This window comes from Drosophila busckii, chromosome X (genome assembly GCF_011750605.1).
Source record: "Drosophila busckii strain San Diego stock center, stock number 13000-0081.31 chromosome X, ASM1175060v1, whole genome shotgun sequence".
Lineage (NCBI taxonomy): Eukaryota > Metazoa > Arthropoda > Insecta > Diptera > Drosophilidae > Drosophila > Drosophila busckii.
This window is the reverse complement of record NC_046608.1, coordinates 17,705,839-17,725,441: the sequence shown is the minus strand read 5'-3', so window position 1 is coordinate 17,725,441 and position 19,603 is coordinate 17,705,839. Positions and strand designations below refer to the sequence as shown.

Here is a 19,603-nt window from a genome sequence, read left to right as displayed (position 1 = left end):
AAACACAAACAAAAGAAAAAACTGTTATACTTACGATATACAACATAAGTGAATGTAACCTCAACTGTCATACAGTCAGTCATACAGTGGCCTCAACTGTGTTATAATTATGTTATACTAAAGTTTAACTTTAAGCTGCAAAGAGTACCCAAGTATAGCAAGCATTGTAAATACATATCAATATACATATATATATATATACATACATATATATACATACATACATAAATGTCTAGCATTGTTACATAAGTTTATGAAACGCTTATATAATAACTATGTATAATCCACAACAATATTTCCAATTTGTTCATTTGGCGTCGTTTTCTACTATATATACTATATGATATTTATGTATATACATATACACATGCATACAAACAAACAAACATACGTTTTGTATGTAAATCTTTGTATGCATAGCTTTAGTAATATATAATATATATATAAACAATATATGCCCAAACATACATTATTGCACAAACAAAATGTATTTACACTGAATATATTTTGGCAGCTAAATTTATATAAATTGTATATATAACTTTTTTATATAATTTATTTAGTATATTTACTATACACCAACCAATACATATTAATTTTATAATTATGTTTACATGCGAAAAATGCAAAAAGAACAATGAAATCAATAAAGCAAAACAACTAAAAAACAACAAATTGTTGGCAAGTTCGTTGCCTAAGTCTTTTCATGTTTACATTTTGTATGGCCAAATTTCAGCGTTTTTTAGCTCCTGCTCCTACGTTATCCTTTCGATCCATAAAGCACATGCAGTTTTGAGATCCTTGCCATCAAAACTATCGAACTGCATACCAGGATATCCAGAATTGCACAAAAAAATGTTCGGAAAAATTTGCAGGGGAGTTAGTCGCAAAATGTGGCCAAAAACACAAATGTCTTTATCTAGGAAAGGCCGCAAGGACTCAAGGATGTCCTTTTAGGTGTCCAAGTAGTACTCCTTGAAACCTTTCGAATATACAAGCTTAAGGACGAAAGTCTTACAAGGAGCGGAGAAAACAGATTTTTTGTATACAGAAAAAGGTATATCTCCCGAAATCTTGCGCGGATCAGGACGAAATTAGTGCAAAGCGATTCCTTTTTAAAGAGGATCTATCAGTGGGTAGGACATGCGGATCGTCCTTGTAGTTCCGGAGGAAATGCGGATTTTGTGTTCTTGCCACTTTGTTCGCGGCCTGAGGCTGAAAAATTCTAAGTTGATGGACAATTAGATGACCCCATATTTTTTTGATGCAGCTCGATAGAGCCTCGTCCTGTGAGCGCAGGGAACCAGAAATTTTGGAAATGCGGCCTGATCCTGCCAGGATATAGCCAATTTTCTGTAGAGGATTGTCGGTGCTTGGCAGCCCTTTGGGGTATGCAATGGATTTCTTCGTTGGGTGCATGTATTGTAATTGGTCTGGTTGTTGTCTCCGCTAATATTTCATTTTTAAAGTTTGCGAAAGTGTTGCATACCACAAAGGGCAAGTACTGGCAATCTTCTCGAGAAAAATGGCCATAACTCTGCAGGATAAGGTAGCCTTTCCGAAATTTTTGGCTCCCAGCATCACAGGACAACCCTCTATCGATCTGCATTCAAATTTCAAAAATTAAAAAAAAACAGTAAAAATTACTTTGGTCCATTGGACCAAAATTCAGACAGGACGCAAACCATTTTTTGAGACACTGGCCTGGTTTTAAACCACTATTTGCGTCCTGGCTAACTTTTGGGCCAATTGTGTCCCAAGCAATTTTTGTTCAATTTTTTAATTTAAAAATTTTTATTTGGCGATTTAATTTTGAAAATTCAAATTCAAATGAATTGCGACTACTCACTGTTCCATCTCCTTTAATCAATCTGCATTCAAATTTTGAATTTATTTATTTTGCAGCACAGAACAAACAAAATCACATGTCATTATTTATAGCAACAAAAAAAAAAGGAAGAAGGATACATGTTTGGTGCTTTGAGTTTCGTAGCTAACTTTGGTGCTAGTGCAAGTCGAGCGCATGATGTTGATGATCCAGTTCCGCTTGCTGCTCTATGTGCTCCTCCTCGAGCTGATGCTGCAGCTGCTGATGTTCATGCTCCTCTCTGTCCTTGAACTCGTACAGTGTGCTGTAGCTAAAGGCGCCCTTGCCGTGATCAATGCCAGGCACAGCCGCCTCGGCATGCTCATGCTCATAGTGCTCCAGCTCATGCTCGTGCTCTACCTCGTGCTCATGCTCATGCTCATAGTGCGCATGCTGCTCACTAGCCTCGGCGTACTCGACGCCAGCGTCGCTGCCGCTGCCGCTGCCATAGTCGGCGGGAAAGCTGTGCTCGCTTAGATGATCGCCCAGGCTGCCAAGCCCCTCATGCCCACCCGAGCCCGACTCCAGCTCCAGCCTGGAGACAGCTGCGCCGCCGCTCAAGCCGCCTGCATAGTTGCCCAGCAGTCCAGCAGCATGCAAGCCAGCGCCCAGCTCGCCGCCAATGTAGCCCGCCTGGCTGTAGAGCGTCTGCGCCAGCAGCAGGACCAAATTCAAGCGCCAATGGAACATTTTTCTTTTCACACAAAAAATAAACAAAAAAAAAAAAAACAGACAGGCAGCAGCAAATAGTTTGTAGTTGCGTTGGATGGAAAACCGACGCGGCGAAATGGTGCAAGTTGACTATTTTCTTTTCGGTAAGAGTGCAGACATTTATACGCTGAAGTTTGGCACACATTTTCCTGCATTTTCCATGAAGCAGCAGCAGCAACAAAAAATGAAAATGAAAAAAAAAAAAACAATAACTGCAGTTTTGTTTGGCTTGGCTTCACTTACGTACGGCGCGCGGCTGTTGCAATGCACATCTGCTGATAATTTTTGAGCAGATTACGTATACGCCAGCGTGGCCAGCTGACCAATGTAAAGCCGCAATTATAGTAACACCAACAAGACAACAACACCAACATCATTATTATTATTAGCTATTAACAAAGTCGCCACTCTTAAGTTGCTGTTGTTGTTGTTGCTGCAATGTGCGTATACGTAATATTTATTAAATTCTATGCATAATGTACCAATGTGCGCTTTACTCATTTACGGAAGTCCAAGTCCAAGACCTCCACAGCTCGCATGCGGTCGCCAAGTGGCTCGATCAACAACAAACGGAAACCAGAAGCCAACGAGGGCTGTCACTGCAATTCTAGGCAAGAAATTCAACAGCAAGCAACTCACATTCATGTATTATTTTTTTATTATGCAATTGCTACGCATTAGAGCAACAACAACAACAACAACAGCAACAGCAACATCAACAGCAATTAAAAGCGTAAGCCAGCTGAGTAAGACAAACAGACAGTACACTGTGCGAAATATTATTGTAGTCGTCGCTTTGAAAAGCGCTGTAAATATAAAAAAATATAGTAATTAAATGTTTAGTAATTGTTTAATAACGTTTACAAATAACTGAAAAATAATGCAGCTTGTCTTGAAAATTAATTGCAAATAAACATTGAAAATAATTAGCTAATATTTAATTCTTTTTAATTTTTTTTAGATAATTTTCAATAAGTTTTGTTTAATATTTTATATTACAATATTTTATTTTTACTTACAAAAATAAAACAATTTTATCTTTTACAAATAATTGACAAGCAAAAATTAAAAATATTTTGCGTATTATCAGCTATTATTTGAATAATCTTATAATATACCGCATTACTTTTCATTAATAAGTAATTGAAAATATTTCGACTGAGCATTATATAATAAATTTTCGCGCATAATTAAATTGATTAGTTATGCTTAAAGATATATTTCCATTATTGATAGCAAAACATTAATTTATACATAACTTGTAATAAATTGTTGCAACTAAATTTTTGCAAATTGCACTTAGTTATATATTAAAGCAGCAACAACAACAATTGTTGCAGCGTCTACCCAAAATTAATTTATCTGTGCATGTTAGCCGCAGATTGAGGCACTACCAATGCCAGCGGCTGGCTTTGTGGTTAGAGATTGCAAAAACAAAAAGCGTTAACACAAATACACACACACATACACATGTATTTTATGTAAAGACGTCAGCTGCGTCGGCTACTTGCACAAATGTTTATACATATCGCTTATAACAAATAGCATTTGTTTATTTGCTTGTTCGACTGATGCAAGTTTTTTGTTCAACACTGTTTAAATACGCTTAACTAAATTATCAACAAACAAAAGAAAGTTACAATATTTGGATATATTTGCTTACCCAAGTCAAGCTTTAATCTTTAAGCGTAGCTAGCAATTGATGGCCAATTATTAGTTAAAGTTGCCATGGGCGTAGTCAGTCTGTAAGTTTGTAGCATTTAACATAATTTTGTAGTCCAAGTCTGCAATTAAAAATTAATAAGTAATTTACTTAAACTTTTGTATACAAAGTATTTATAGTTATCTTTAAAATGTAACGTTTTTTTATATTATTATAACAATTATTTATTTCTAAAGCACGCATTGCACTTAAATATAAAAATTGCAAAAAGTAAAAAAAAAAAGTTGCATCCATCACAAGTCTTACAACATTAATCTGCAAAATAAAAAATATAAAAATAATTATAAAGGTCACGCAAATATTTTTCGAATACTTCTTACAATTAATTCAATTGAAATACATTTGAAATTATTTTTAAGTTACAACATGAGCTGGCAACATAAATCTGCAAAATAATAATAAAAAATAAATAGCAATAAATATTAAGGCTAAGCGATTCAATTATTTTTTTTTAAATATTTCTTTGCCTTGTCGCTTGCTTCTAGTTATTAATTTTTTTTAAGCTATATATATATATAAATAGACTTTTTTTTATCAACTAAAGTGTTAGCTACGCTTGTGATTGCAACTTTTGATTTTGCCTCATGGCTGCTGAATTTAGTTTAAACAAATAATGTTTTTGTTTTTGTTTTTTTTGACACATTGCTTGTTAAAAAATATTTAGTCAGTGTGTGCGCCGCAGCGTGGCCAACACATCAAACGCTGCTTGCAACTGTTGCTGCTGACACGCCAACAGCAGCAGCAGCAATTGCAGCAAGTCCAGCGGGGCAGTGGGGCGCTCCACAAAAGTTTGCGCACACAAATTACCAATGTAATAAGTTGTTGTTGCTGCTGTTGCTGTTGTTGATTGCTGCGCGTACACCTACAACTGTTGCCGCTATATCATGAAGCTATTTTGTTATTAATTCGCATTTTGTCGAGAGCGTTTCCCAACGCAAATATTATTATGGATGTGCACACAATGCACACTGAGCGAAAAAGCGTATGCAGTTTGCTTGCCGATTGCGGCAATCGCTGTTACAGTTGCAGCCAAAGCTATTGGCAAACTAACAACAATTGGCAACTGGAGCTAAAGCTGGAGCTGGGACGGGAGCGTGGCTATTGCTTAAACAGCTGGTCACGTGTCGTGGCGCTGGGCGGCAGCTGATTAAGCGAACTTCTCGTGCAGCAGAGCGAACTCAAAGAATAAACATCAATAAAGTTTCTGGATTCCACTCACCCGCTATATAAGCAACTGCTGCTGCCCAGTTACGCTCAAAAAACTAACAACATGACGCCCTTGGCCTTGTTGCTGCTGCTGTTGCCGCCGCCGCTGCTGCTGCTGCAGCTGTCCGCGCCGCTTGCTGCCGCCGACGAGGATCGCTACAGACTGGACTCACTGCAGCAACACTTGCGCAGCATTACCCTTGGCCGCGCCATGAACACAAGCTTCGCCTACATCAGCACCATGTGCAGCCGCATCATGGATCTGGGCATAGTCCAGCCCAGAGTTGTGCCAGACATTTCGAAAATGAACTTGGTCTTTCAGCTCAGCGAATGCGAGAATATTACGGTGCCGCTCGAGCGAGCCGCAGAGATCTGGAATCATCCAAGCTTCAATAGAAACAATCACATGCGTATCTTCATCACAGGCTGGCGCTCAACGATCAACAGCTCCAACAGCGGTCCGGTGGCCAAGGCAGAGGCCTGTACGAACAGCACTAACTTTTTGGTGAGTGTAGTTCGAGAATGCAAATCACAGTGGTGAGCATAAGTATGTGCATAGGTATGTGAAATGACAATGACAAATCGAAAGGCAAATCGTTAAAGCAGAGAAAGAATAAAGATATAGATGTAGCTATACATATAGATAAAGAAATATATAAAGCTATAACTATAGATAACTAGATAACTAGATAACTAGATATAGATAAAGATATAGATAGTTAGACTTATAACCACTTACAGTATAGAGCATTAATATTTAACTCAATCCAAACAGAATTCGCTTACATCAAATATTTAATCGAAAGGCAATCAGAAATCTAAAAAGAATAGAAAGTATAAAGATATAGAAAAAGCTATAAATATAGATATAGCATATATGTATATATATTATATATAGATCATCATAGATTTATAACCACTTATAGTTAATCTTTAACTCAATCCACACAGAATTAAATATTTAGTCGCTCCGCTTCTAGTTTAAAAGAAGAATTACTAAAATTTAATATAAAAAGCTAAAGCTATATATTACGATTACTAATATCGGTATAATTATTTTGAAAAAATTAAAACAAATCTTAGCTAAAATATTTTCAATTGCTAATGTTATCAAATAATTTAATCAGATTATTCAAAGCAATTGAAAATAAGATAATTTATATTTATAGCAAAACTAAAGCCTGCGATCAACAAATAGTACAAATGATTTTCTATATAATTGTTAAATAATTGACAACACAAGTGAGTCTCATTAAAAATTGCTAAGCATTAAAGCAGCTATTTTTTAAATTGTGACACATACTTTTAGCCAGCAGTGTATTGAATTTTTTATTCGATTTGTAGATACTCGACGCCGCCAACTTCATCGATACGCTGTACACGTGGTCGGCGCTGAACACGGACGCCATTGGCTACCATTTGGCCAAGGCATTGGTGCCGCTCAAGCCGCGTTGGGTGCGCCGCAGGGTAACCCTCGTTGGTCATAGCTTGGGTGCACAGATCGCGAGCGCCGCTGGCCGGCACTATCAGCTGCTGAGCGATGGTGTCAGGATCAGTCGCATTGTTGGACTCGATCCGGCAAATCCTTGCTTCTACGATGGCAGCACGCTGCCCGGACTGCGTAAAGGCGATGCCAGAATTGTGACCATTATACACACGAATCCCGGTGGCCTGGGCACAGCGGAGGCCACTGGCGATGGCGACTACTTCGTGCAGGGCCTGGCGCCCCTTATGCCCGGCTGTTCGGGACTCGATGCTGTGGTCTGCTCGCATGAGCGCGCCGTCGACTATTGGGTCGAGAATTTGTATCCGGGCAGCGGCTTCCATGGACGTCGCTGTGAGCGGTATGCGCATCTCTATACGGGACTGCAGTGCAGATTCATTGAGGATGACGGCGTGGACTTTGGAGCCAGCGAAGGGCTTTACTTTTTGAATGTCAATCCCAATGAGCCTTATGGCCAGAACGCTACGGCGGGAGAGTTCGTATCCGCCGGCAGTTCATGCGGCCGATGCGAGGCGAGCTAAAGTTCGCGCATTTCATTTGACCCCTTTTTTTTGGATTTACACAAATAGTTAATATTTTGCTCTTTTATCGGTCTAAACTGTGCAATTATCCATAACAAAACTATGTGAATAAATGAGAATGAACATTCAAGTTGAGGCTGTGTTTTGATTTCAATTGCAGATTGAAGTAAAAATTTTGAAAAATTCAACCCCTTAAGCTGCATACAAACTACGCCCATGGCTCTTATGTTGCAAGTGCGTAGTCAGCCTATAATTGTTGAATAATGAAATAAAAATTCGTTCATAAACCAAAACTCCTTAAAAACTTACAAACAACGCCCATGTTTATATCAAATATAAGATTCAAGTAAAAGTTTTAGAAAACAAAAACCAAAACTCCCCAAATTACATACACACTACGCCCATGTTGCGCATGTTCATGGGCGTAGTTAGCTGCAATTGTTTGCGTTTCTAGAAAATTTAGCATGTTTAAAATCCAAAACCCCTTAAATTACCTGCACACTACGCCCATGTTTCTCATGTTTATGTTTCGTAATCTATAAAATAATATACAATGCAAAAAGTTCAAGGTAGCAATGACAAATAAAGTTGATTAAATAGACAACTGTTAAAGTTCATAGTTCTTAAATAATGATTAATTAAACATCAGAGGCGTATCAATCAATTTTCATCATTTATGAAGGGGGCAGCTGTGTTCACCCCTCTGCTGATTGCGATTGCAAACAGAAAATCTAAAAATATTTTGGGTTTTTTTTTTGAGACTATAGAATTAATATTTTAAAAGCAGCAAACGTTATCAAATATATAAAAATTATTTGCTAATGATTATGTGCGATTTAAAATAAGAAAATGTTATCATATAACTAATTTAAACAAATGTTAGCAGCCAAGTATTATATATATTTAATAAAACTAATGCTCAGCAATTAATTTTATTTATTTGCGAACTAAAATTTCGAACTTTCTGAGAATCAAAGAAACTCAAGCCTAACTAAATAAAGATTAAGCAGCTGCTGACTGGATTAAACGTAGATTAAGTTAAGTAACTAATTCCAGCTCTGTTTCTGTTCGTGAGCTGCTTAACAAACATTTGAGCTGATGTCAACCACTCAAAACGCTTTATGACGTCTCTGGCCCATGCACGGAACACCGAGCACGGAGCACGGATCACGTCGAACGCATAATAATTAATACGGAATAAGCAAGTTAATAATATTTTAATATTGTCAGCAGCCCGAACACGTAGAAAGTGAGCGTTAAGGTCTGGACTGGCTATAATTCAAAATTAGAGCTCTATGTACAGTCGTGCCTCGATTGAGGTATAGCGCTGAAATTCGTTCTACGTCTGCTCTTAAATGTTAAATACTTTTATTTTTTATATTTAAACATTTAGTTTGTTAGCCAAAGTAAAGAAAAAGTTAAGAGTTGACTGTACTTTTATTTTCGATTGCTTGTTAGTCGATTGTTTATCGTTTGAAATGTTCATTATGTAATTCAGTTGTTTAAGGCTTGACTGTACTTTAACAAAGACAATAAAAATCGAGGCTTGACTGTACTTTTATTTTCGTAAAGTCATTAGCCAAATTTATATCGTTAGCTGTATATTTTATTGCTTGAGAAATTTGTTCGTTAGCCGAAATATGCTTTGAGTAAAGAATTCGTTAAAGGTTTGACTGTACTTTTAATTTTGCCAAAGACTGTAGCTTTTTTTAAAATGTTATGTAGCTGAAATTTTGATAAATGAGTGCATTGTGTAAAAAATATATTAACTGTTAGTTGACTGTACTTTTATGTTTGTAATTTTGTGCGTAAAGCGAAATACGCTATTCGTTAACCAAGGCACGACTGTACTTTTATTTTGAATCGATCACATTTTGTGCTTAAGCGAAATGAAATGTGCTTAAAATTTTGTGATGTGATGAATTTGTTAAGCAAATGCTTGACTGTACTTGTTATTAAACGAAATGCAAGCTAAATAGGAAATTCGTTAACCAAGGGCAATTGTAAAGCATTTGTTAGTCGACTTAGTTTAGTTTAGTTGCAACAAAAATTTATACGCTCTGCTTTTGATATTGAAATGAGCTGCTCGAGTTGTGTTCATGATTATTCCAGCAGATATTATAGAGATTAATGAACGTGCAATGGAATTAAATAAAAGCAGCGCACTGACTAATTTTAATACGTTAACAAATTTAATAATAATATTGCGGTAAGTAGTTAGCAATTGTTTCATATTTAAATTGTCGCACTATATAGAAGCTATGGCTGAGAGCTGAGAGCTGAGACAAAGGTGAAGGCAAGTGAGGCAAAAGTGATATTTGTAGAATCTAATTAAGAGACAAGTGCACCTTATCTGATTGCGCTGATGCGCATGAAATATACACAAATATGGTAACAATTCGTCTATGCATGTGTGTGTGTGTGTGTGTGTGTTTTATAGCCAGTGGACAGCTCTAGAGCTGAGAATGCTATAAATAGCCGTAGCTCAACACAATTTCCGGCATTCAATCACAGCGCCGTCAATTGCTCAGAATATGCGAGGCAACAATTTCAATTTGAAGCACTTAAGCTGGCTTTATCTGCTTGCCACATGCTGCTTGTGGCAGGTGCAAGCCATTGAATGGACCGTGCCCGATGCCATTGGCTCGGTGCGTTCGATGGCCAGCAGCATTGTCGATCCCAAGCTGCTGCCCACGCCCCAGGGCTTCTTCGAGAATAGCAAAAATCTTATTGCCGGCTATCCGTTTGAGTTCATTTCGAACTCCATCAATACCATATGTAAGTAGTTATTTACCAAGTTATTTAACTACTACTTACCTAGCTGCTATTTAGGCTCTCAGGCTTTGAGTACGCGCAACATCAAGTCCAAGTATACGCCGGAGATAAGTCAAATGAGCTTCCAGCTGCGCACACCTTGCCACAGATACAATTTCCCTTTGCTGCAGGCGGAGGAGATGTGGAAGAGTCCGCACTTTGATCCACAGAAGAAGGTCGTCATCTTGGCCACCGGCTGGACCACAAATGTCAATGATACGGACACCATTGAGGCATTCGCCAAGGCCTACAATTGTCGCGGCGACATTAACTTTGTGGTAAGAAAGAAAGTTACAATTTTATTTATCAATATCAATTACGAAATATTCTATATAATTCATTAATTTAAATTATTGCTGACATTTATATATAATTTTTTTGTCATTCTAAATTCAATTTAATTTCACTATCTATAAATATTCAATATTAAATTTCACTTAATTTTCGTAGCGCATTTAATTAATTTAATTTATTTCTGGCATTTATATATTATGCATATTTGTTATTATTTATGCATTCTAAATGCAATTTAATTTTATTTACATTAATTGCATTTAATATTTTGTTGTATAGAATTCATTTAAAAATTAATTCTGCTATTTTTTGTTTTTCAAAAACCAATGCTTATATATTTAATTGAAATATATTTAAATTTCATTCATACTTCATTTTAATTTATATTATTTTCATTTAAAATTAATTTTCATTCACTTTATGCTTTTACTTTTCACTTGTTTTTATACTTTTTTCCGAGTTTAATTTTTAATATTTCTGCAAATTTTTGTAGAATTATTTAATAATTTATACTATTGGAATTTTGAAAATTGTTATCAATATTAATATTTCCTTTTTGATATCAGTCATGCATTTATAATTTATAATTATTTATTTATATAATATTTATGATATTTAGCAAACTTTTGAATAATCTACTGCGTATATATTTAATTATTTGCTATAGCTGCAGCTATGTAAATAATTAATAAACTAAAGCGCTGCTTGGCTTATTTCAAATCTTTCATATATAGTAGATGTTTAGTAACTACAATTACTCAATGTCAAAAGTTAATCAAGTGATTAAGCAATAATTGAATGCTACATGTTTGCTGAGAGAGCGCGCAGCATATATTAAATCAATTGATAAGAATTATAGCCCCGATAGCCTCGTTGGCAATTGCAACAGCAAAATAACAAAAAACAAGACTTACCGGCTGGCTACAGTGAAGCAGCGCTAAAGCGTACTTCTATATTTGCAGGCTGTGGACGCGGCTAAATTTGTGGACACGCTGTACACTTGGTCCGCCTTCAATACGGAGGAGATTGGCGAGAATATAGCGCACGGACTGGTCAAGCTGCTGGACTCTGTGCCCGTGGAGAATATTCATATGATTGGACATAGTCTGGGCGCGCATATTGTGGGCGCGGCTGGGCGCTATCTGCAGCAAATGACCGGCAAGGTGGTGCCGCGCATAACGGGACTGGATCCGGCCAAGCCGTGCTTCAACGAAGGCGAAGCGCTCAGCGGATTGATGCGCGGCGATGCGCTGTTCGTTGATGTCATCCATAGCAACTCCGGCGTGCTGGGCAAGCGTGATCCGCTGGGCGATGTCGATTTCTATCCCGGTGGCACCAATCCTCTGCCCACGGGCTGTCTGACTGTTGTCTGTGCACATGCGCGCAGCTGGGAATACTATGCCGAGTCCATTTATCCGGGCAATGAGAACAATTTCATGGCCGTGCGCTGCAGCTCGATACAGAATCTGCGCGAGAGCAAGTGCGTCACCAATGAGTCGCCCATGGGCTATGCTGCGCCCAATACGCTTAAGGGCAACTATTTCCTCGAAGTCAATGGCAATGCGCCCTTTGGTCGCCGGTCCCGCCAAGTGCGCCAGAGCCAAGACAGCTGCGGTCTCTGTCCCCAAACTGGATAAGCGCGCGTATGCAAACTAAAAAAAAAAATTATATTATATATCGGTATGCTTATGCATTAATAAAACATTTTTTAACAGCACAAACTAGCGCGTGTTTTAACTTTGCACAGTGTGCTCAAATATATAAAAATTTGCCTTTGTCTTTGGGCCAGTCAGGATGCAATTGCTCTCAAGGTTAGCCGGCTCAGCCAAGTGATTGTTGTCATGTCATCTGTTAAGTAAATGGAACAGCTATTCAGCTATCATTAGCTACAGCTACTGGATGATAATTCGATCTGACTCTGATTGGCTGTGGGGCAAACTGTGTGCGGTCTTCTCATTTCAGTTTTAAAACAAGTTCGCATGCGCTTTCAATAAATGCAACTATTACTATGTTAAAATATATATAGCATATATACATAAGGTCAATAATTCTTTAAAAAACCATATTTTAATTTTGTGCTAAAATAAAACTGAAAAAAATATGCTTAAGTTTAGTTTATAGTTCAAATTTCCATGTAATTTGCATATTACAGCTAATAAAATTTTTTTAAAATTATTTGCATGCTGTTTTAAAAAATAATTAATAAATATTTATGCTTTATTCTATTTATATAATAATAAGCATTAAAAATAAATTCTATGTGCAGCTTTTATAATAAAAATAGCAAAATAATTTTTTATGCTAAAAATTTTTGAGCTAAAAATTTGAATGCTTCTATTTCTAATGTTTTGCACAATGTTTTGTTTTTAAAATAAAGCTTAAGAAACCGTTTTTTACTAAAAAATGAATACTATATAACTATAAAAACTATGAAGCCTTTACAAATAATTTCTAGAAAATGTTTGAAAATTATTTTACGTTTGAAAAGCTTCATTTAATTTTTTTAAAGCAGTAAAATAAAAAAATTCAAAAGAGTATAAGCTATATAATAAAAATAAATAAATTTGAATTTTTAGTTTAAAATTTATAATTCAAACTTGGTTTCCTTTAATTTCAAACTATTTTTAGTCTATAGTAAATTTTGTTGGCTTGCGCTAAATTTGTTATTTAATTAATAAATTATTAGCAGCTTAAAGCGCATAAATAATTAAATATTTGCTTGCGGTTAAGCTGACAAATGAAAATTATTTGCGTGCTTAAGAATGTTGAACTTTATAAATGAATTTGCTGAACTGCTGATTGTTGAGCTTATTATGTATTTACTGTTGTTAATCAGTAAGTTTAATGTCAGCTGGAATGATTGAGCATAATTATAAATATTTTATGCAACAAGTAATTGCAAATTAACGCGCCACTGTGCGCAGGCCAAGCCAGTCAGCCACTCAGCTGTCTTGACAAATGAATCACCCGTGGAGCTGGCGGCGCGACCTGGTTGGGATTAGGCTTAAGTTGTTTCCGCTGCTGCGGCAAGTGGCAGATCCATCAAGCGTGTGACTTATTCGCAATGTGGCAACAGCTGCAGCGAGAGGGCGGTGGGCGGGGCGTGGCGTGGCGTGTTGCGTTGTCAGTTGTGATTTATTTTTTGGATGCTTGGCATATGCAGATGCCACATAGTGGGGGCATCCACATAAAGTGCTGTAGAGTAGTTGACCCTGGTCAAGAATCAGACGTTGCGAGTGGTTTAATAAAAATGCAATTACCTCGCTTACACACAAACACACACACACACACACACACACACACACGTGTATGTGTGTGCGACTTGTTTATGTAACAATCCGTGCGTTTTTTTGTTGGCTCAGCCACGCCCCCACTCTCGAGTCTAAGCAAATTGAAATAAATAGCGTAGACTGCGTAGCTTTTGAGATCATTCACACTTCAAGTGGAGACGCACTCGAGAGCTCAGTAGAAGATGAAATTACTTATTGTACTCAGCGCCATCCTTGTCTGCTGCTCAGCTGCTCCGTGGGGCAGCTCTGGCTGGACCTCGGATCCTTGGGTGAGCAGCAGCAGCAGCGGTTGGAGCTCTAATCCTTGGGTGAGCAGCAGCAGCAGTGGCTGGAGCTCAAGTCCTTGGATCAGCAGCAGCAGCTCAGGATGGAACTCACGTCCTTGGGGCAGCAGCAGCTCTGGCTGGCATAGCGGCTGGTCCTCGCAGCCCAAGATCATCAAGGTGGTTAGTCTGGGCGGCGGTGGTGGTGGTGGCTGGCACAGCGGCGGCGGCTGGAGCTCCTGGTAAAGCGAAAACAAATCCGCACAACGTCTGAGCCTTTTTTTTTTTTTGCTTCACTTGCACATTTGAATTATCTATACTTGTATTTTCTATTATTTTTTTTTGCCACTTGCATTCAGACAAATATATAATTGTGAATTGCTAAATCGTTTGACTACCACTTGAGTTTTTTTCTTTCTATTTTTGCATGTGCTTGTTGATCTCGAAACTCGCATAAATCTGACATGTATTATAAATTATGGCCCATAATAGTTAAAATTCCAACTTTGACTGTGTGTAATTATTGCTATTGCTATATGCACTGCACAGTGGTTAAAGTTTGTAAGTTATGGCAAACAAATCAAAAAGCTAACAATTTCCTTTGAAATATAATTGACTGGCACGTTGAAATAATTTGTTATACTTTTTATAAATTAACACTCACGCTTAAAAGAAAGCACTTAAAAAATATATATCTATATTGATATATTGATGATCAACTAAGCACATGCAAATAATCACATAATGAATAAATACATACGATATACTTTGTGCTTGCTTTAGCTTAATGAAGAATACTAGAATTTATAATAGATTCATCTCTATTTCCAGTTTATATTACTATTATATTGATTGTAAGTCAATATGTTGCTAATATTTAATTTTATTATGCGCACAATTAGTTCACTGCTTGTTTAGTTGACAACACTTCATGCTCAACTGGCGTACGTGACCAACGTGCTTGTTTTTTCTTTCAGCCTCCCACACTTCTAAGCGTCGCTGCTTTGCTGCCCTTCGCTCACTTGCTAGTGAGAGCAGCGCTGCTCCTGCCATTCTTTCTTCGTTCTTTCCTTCGATTACTCAATTGCGGCCGGCCGAACAAGAGAGTCGCAGCTTGGCTGCTGCTCTTTTACTTACTTGCTAGTGAGAGCAGCGCTGCTCCTGCAGTTCTTTTTTCTTTCTCTCCTTCAAGCGCTTAATTGCTATGGTCGAATAAGAGCGGCGCTGCCCTTCGCTCACTTGGTGGTGAGAGCAGCGCTGCTCCTGCCATTCTTTCTTCTTTATTTCCTTCGATTACTCAATTGCGGCGGCCGAACAAGAGAGTCGCAGCTTGGATGTTGCTCTTCGCTCACTTGCTAGTGAAAGCAGCGGTGCTTCTGTCATTCTTTCTTTCCTTCGACCGCTCAATTGCAGCGGTCGAAAAATAGCGTCGCTGCCATGCTGCTGCTTTCTACTCACTTGCTAGTGAGAGCAGCGCTGCTCCTGTAATTCTTTTTTCTTTCTATCCCTGAATAGCTCAACTGCGGCGGCCAAACAAAAGTGCCGCTACTTCGTTGCTGCTCTTTTACTCAATTGTTAGTGAGAGCACCGCTGTTCCTGTAATTCTATTTTCTTTCTCTCCTTTAAGCGCTTAATTGCTATGGTCGAATAAGAGCGGCACTGTTTGCTGCCGCTTTTCGCTCACTTGCTAGTGGGAGCTGCGCTGCTGCTGCCATTCTTTCTTCTTTCTTTCCTTTGATTGCTCAATTGTTGCGGCTAAACAAGAGCGTCTCTCTTTCGTTGCTGAGAGCGCGCTCACTTATAATTGGTACGATGGGCGTTGATTTCGTTTTGACTATTAATGTATGCAGGCTTGGCTAAACATAACCTGATGTTATTTTCTTAAAAAATATTAGGGCTACGCCCCATCGTAGCAGAGTAAGAGGCACTTTAAAACCCTTAACTCTGCTTAAACTCTTAAGAAAACATATTTTTTATGTTATTTTGCATAACAAGAGAACAAAATAAATATTTGTAAGCTGGTGTTATAGGAATTTTAATTTTTATAAAAAGTTTTGTTGCACTGAAACAGTTTTTATAGCTGAATAAACTAGAAATGCGGAAATGTGCAATTGAAATAACGAAATAAGTAATTAAAAAATAAAAATACTTTGAGGCTCTTTAAACAATGCGCGCTGAAGCGAAGAAATTCTTAATCGAGGGTTGAACTTTACAAGTTTGTACTTAAAGCAAGTATTAAACTAAAATAAAAGTAAATAAAGTGCCAACTGAATGAATGAATGAGTGAATAATTTGCCATTTGTTTTTGCTAGCTTTATGACCACTGTGCGGAAACATTGCAAATTGTATTTGTTGCTGTTTATTGTTGTTGAGGTCGTCGAGTGGACTTGGCTTTGGTTAATATGTGCAGCTTGCGGCTTGCCACATGGGAAGCAAACTTGCATTGCAGATGATGAGCAAAGCTCGAGCTTAAGCTTGCGTTTGAAGCTTTAGTTTTGGTTGTTGTGGTTTCTGTTTTCTGGTTTTGCTGCCTCTGAGTTTGTTTGCTTGGCAATTGACATTGAACTAGGCGCATGCGTGTTGCGAGTCGCTGCACTCACTGCGATGTGTAAATTAATTATTCGAGTTTGCAGTTTGAAGAGCTTACAGCATTTAAATTGTAAATTAGAAGACAAATTGCTTGGGGGCAGCGTAATTAATGATTGCGCCATGGCTCAGCAGTTAACAAGTGCTATGCGCAACGTATACGTAATATTTCCCACAAGCATGAGCGTTGCGTATACGCCGCGTGCGCTGCACTTGAAACTATATTCTAGGCAGGCAAGCACCCACTCAATTGCATTCTCAGCCTTCCGAGTAGCCTTTGGGAGCGTCAACAGCACCCACGGCCTGCCAATGACTCAGCTGGACTTGGAGCCAGCAGTTGCAGCTATAAAAGCAAAGCGTCGCTCACAGTTGCAGCATCAGTGGAGCTAAGCTTCTAATAGCGTTAACAGTCAACAGGAGTCAACAACTAAACCAAGATGCGCTGCACTATTATCGTTCTAATTGTTTGTGGATTCATTGCCTTGGCTGCAGCTGGACAGCTGGGAGGTGGTGGTGGCTGGGGCGGCGGCAGCAGCGGTGGTGGCGGTGGCGGCTGGCAGTCAGGTGGCGGCGGCGGCGGTGGTGGCGGCTGGCAGAAGAATGGCGGCGGCGGCGGAGGAGGACATGGCCAAGGTGGTCAGGGTGGACATGGCCAGAGCGGCTATGGAGGCGGCGGCGGCAAATCCTTGGCTGGAAATCGTGGCAGCTCTGTCTCCTGGCAAGGCGGCAATGGCGGTGGCAAGCATGGCGGTGGTGGCTACGGTGGTGGTGGCCATGGCGGTGGCGGCGGCTGGTAAACCAACCAACCAACCAACCAACCATCCAATCCACAACAACAACTGCAAGATGAAGCTATCACTAAATACTCCGCCATGGCTGCCTAAGTAATCTTCAATATTAATTTTTAATCTTTTTTTTTTGTGTTCTAACTAGTTACACCCAAAGCTTCTTCTTCTGCTTACACTTGTCTATTAATAAAATATAATTTTGCAATTAAACAAATTTGGTTTTAATTAATTTATTAATTAATTTATTTAATTTAATTTATTTGGTAACTTATTTGTAAATTAAGAAAGCAGCCAAGAAGTAGTTGATAAAGCGAAGTATCTGAAGAATCTTCTCAAAAAATTCTCATATGTTTGAAGGCTTTACATTTCTTTAATAATGTTTATAGCTATTGAGTATAAATTATTATTTGCCAAGCTGCCCAACTAGTAAGCTGAAAATCCGATAAGATTAGCATACATGCAATTTTTTAATAAAAAAAAACATTAATAATATTTATGGTTTTTACAACTATGTTAAGTTCACTGTCAGCCGATTAAAGACGAGTCTGCTATGATATATCGCATATCACAAAGCCGGCGATTGGCAATAAAATTATAGCAGGTTTATAATATTTTTAAATATATCTCAATGCGTCATAAATGTTCATCAATAATTTAGACAGAATTAATTTTCTTTTCCATTATATATATTAATTAATGTTTAAAGCAAGTCAGCTGCAAATTAAAATTTGCTAAGTTTCTAGCTGTTATTTTTTTAGCTAAAAAAAAGCTGCAGCTAGCCATAAAATAGCTTGGCTTTGTTATTTCTTAACGTTTTTTAAATAATTCTTCAAGTTCTTGTTTACATTTTAAGTAAATATTTATTAGCAGTGAAAAAAAAAAGTTATTTAAAAAAAATAATATTGTTAATGTGTGTGTATGTGGGTTTATGTACAGTTTGCAGCTTCTTTATGGAATCCTTGGTATGGAGTGGGGCACAGCGATTTACCAGCTCCAGCCGCCGCCTCCACTGCCGCCGCCAGACTTCCAGCCACCACCGCTGCCGCCTGAACTCCAACCGCCACCACTACCACCACCAGATTTCCAGCCGCCGCCTCCGCCGCCAGAGCTCCAGCCTCCACCACCGCCAGATTTCCAGCCACCGCCTCCGCCGCCGCCGGACTTCCAGCCGCTTACCGTTGCCAGCGCTGCTGAGACTGGAAAGCGCCTGAGACTTCCAGCCGGACAGACCAGATAGAGCGCTGGACCAGCCACCACCGCCGCCGCTACCGCCACCACTCTTCCAGCCGCCGCCGCCACCGCCGCCGCCTGAGGACCAACCGCCGGATCCACCGTGACCGCTCGAAGGCCAAGAGCTGATGCTTATCTTGGGAAAGGATATAGAGGAGCTGCTGCTGCCGCCCGAGGACCAGCCACCGCCAGCTGGCTTCCAGCCACCGCCGCCAGATCCGCCGCTGCTCCAGCCGCCACCACCACCAAGACTCTTCCAGCCTCCGCCAGATCCACCGCTGCTCCAGCCACCGCCCCCGCCTCCTAAGCTGCTCCAGCCATGCGGCTTGGCATAGATGCCAACGCCCAGCAAGGCGACCAAACCAAAGAGAACCCAAGTGCGTATCGATTGCATCTTCTCAGCTGCTGTGCACTAACTAATAAACAACTGGGCCCACTCTCGTCTATTTATACCAAGCGCCGGTGGCTGCGGCGCATCTAAGATTCTAGGCGATGACGTCGCCGCCGTCGCTGCTGCTGCTGCAGCTGCAGCTGCCGTAATGTAATCAGTTGTAATTGCCCAATCTTGAACTGAAGCTCGGCTCAACTCGACGACGCTCTCGACGCGACTCAAGTCGCTTGACTTCGCTCGCTCGTTCCCTCGCTCCCTCCCCAAACTTTCAATTTCGTTGGCGCTTTGTCTGCTTTTGGCAACGCCCCCGCTCAGCTGAGCCAGGGCCAAAGTACTAGACGCCAAATTTAATTCTGTCCATACAGCCAACCGCAAAAGCCTCAAAACAATTTCTGCACCGATTCTTTATGGCCTG

General features: G+C 39.1%; 6 protein-coding genes across 8 annotated transcripts; 3 read left to right on the top strand and 3 right to left on the bottom strand.

The window, feature by feature from the left end:
- Positions 1-1,873: 1,873 nt before the first annotated feature.
- Positions 1,874-10,436, bottom strand: LOC108606896 (protein spalt-accessory). Of its 3 annotated transcripts, XM_017997423.1 has the most exons (6): positions 10,350-10,436; positions 6,247-6,325; positions 4,242-4,362; positions 3,076-3,384; positions 2,822-3,011; positions 1,874-2,727 (listed from the first exon to the last, which is right to left on the bottom strand). In XM_017997423.1, exon 6 carries the CDS (start codon positions 2,555-2,557, stop codon positions 2,006-2,008), a length of 552 nt encoding a protein of 183 aa, XP_017852912.1. In that variant the 5' UTR covers positions 2,558-2,727; positions 2,822-3,011; positions 3,076-3,384; positions 4,242-4,362; positions 6,247-6,325; positions 10,350-10,436; the 3' UTR covers positions 1,874-2,005. The 3 variants fall into 3 exon arrangements, with proteins under 3 accessions (XP_017852912.1, XP_017852913.1, XP_033150256.1); XM_017997424.1 differs by having other exon boundaries at positions 2,826-3,384; XM_033294365.1 differs by lacking the exons at positions 6,247-6,325; positions 10,350-10,436 and adding an exon at positions 5,521-5,571 and having other exon boundaries at positions 2,822-3,384.
- Positions 5,529-7,650, top strand: LOC108604980 (phospholipase A1). Its single transcript, XM_017994550.2, has 2 exons — positions 5,529-6,012; positions 6,852-7,650. Exons 1-2 carry the CDS (start codon positions 5,572-5,574, stop codon positions 7,530-7,532), a joined length of 1,122 nt encoding a protein of 373 aa, XP_017850039.1. The 5' UTR covers positions 5,529-5,571; the 3' UTR covers positions 7,533-7,650.
- LOC108606895 (vitellogenin-1) lies at positions 10,047-12,293 on the top strand. Its single transcript, XM_017997422.1, has 3 exons — positions 10,047-10,310; positions 10,365-10,624; positions 11,603-12,293. Exons 1-3 carry the CDS (start codon positions 10,067-10,069, stop codon positions 12,275-12,277), a joined length of 1,179 nt encoding a protein of 392 aa, XP_017852911.1. The 5' UTR covers positions 10,047-10,066; the 3' UTR covers positions 12,278-12,293.
- Positions 12,294-14,068: 1,775 nt separating this feature from the next.
- LOC108606001 (uncharacterized transmembrane protein DDB_G0289901) lies at positions 14,069-14,493 on the top strand. The gene has a single exon (XM_017995824.2). It carries the CDS (start codon positions 14,113-14,115, stop codon positions 14,437-14,439), a length of 327 nt encoding a protein of 108 aa, XP_017851313.1. The 5' UTR covers positions 14,069-14,112; the 3' UTR covers positions 14,440-14,493.
- A 3,991-nt stretch (positions 14,494-18,484) lies between these two features.
- LOC117134926 (glycine-rich protein GWK-like) lies at positions 18,485-18,734 on the bottom strand (the record flags this gene model as incomplete). Its single annotated transcript, XM_033294431.1, has 1 exon — positions 18,485-18,734. A coding segment is annotated over one exon (183 nt), but the record flags the coding sequence as incomplete, so codon positions are not given.
- Position 18,735: 1 nt separating this feature from the next.
- Positions 18,736-19,223, bottom strand: LOC108606006 (protein FAM98B; the record flags this gene model as incomplete). Its single annotated transcript, XM_017995829.2, has 1 exon — positions 18,736-19,223. A coding segment is annotated over exon 1 (456 nt), but the record flags the coding sequence as incomplete, so codon positions are not given.
- Between the last annotated feature and the right edge of the window lie 380 nt (positions 19,224-19,603).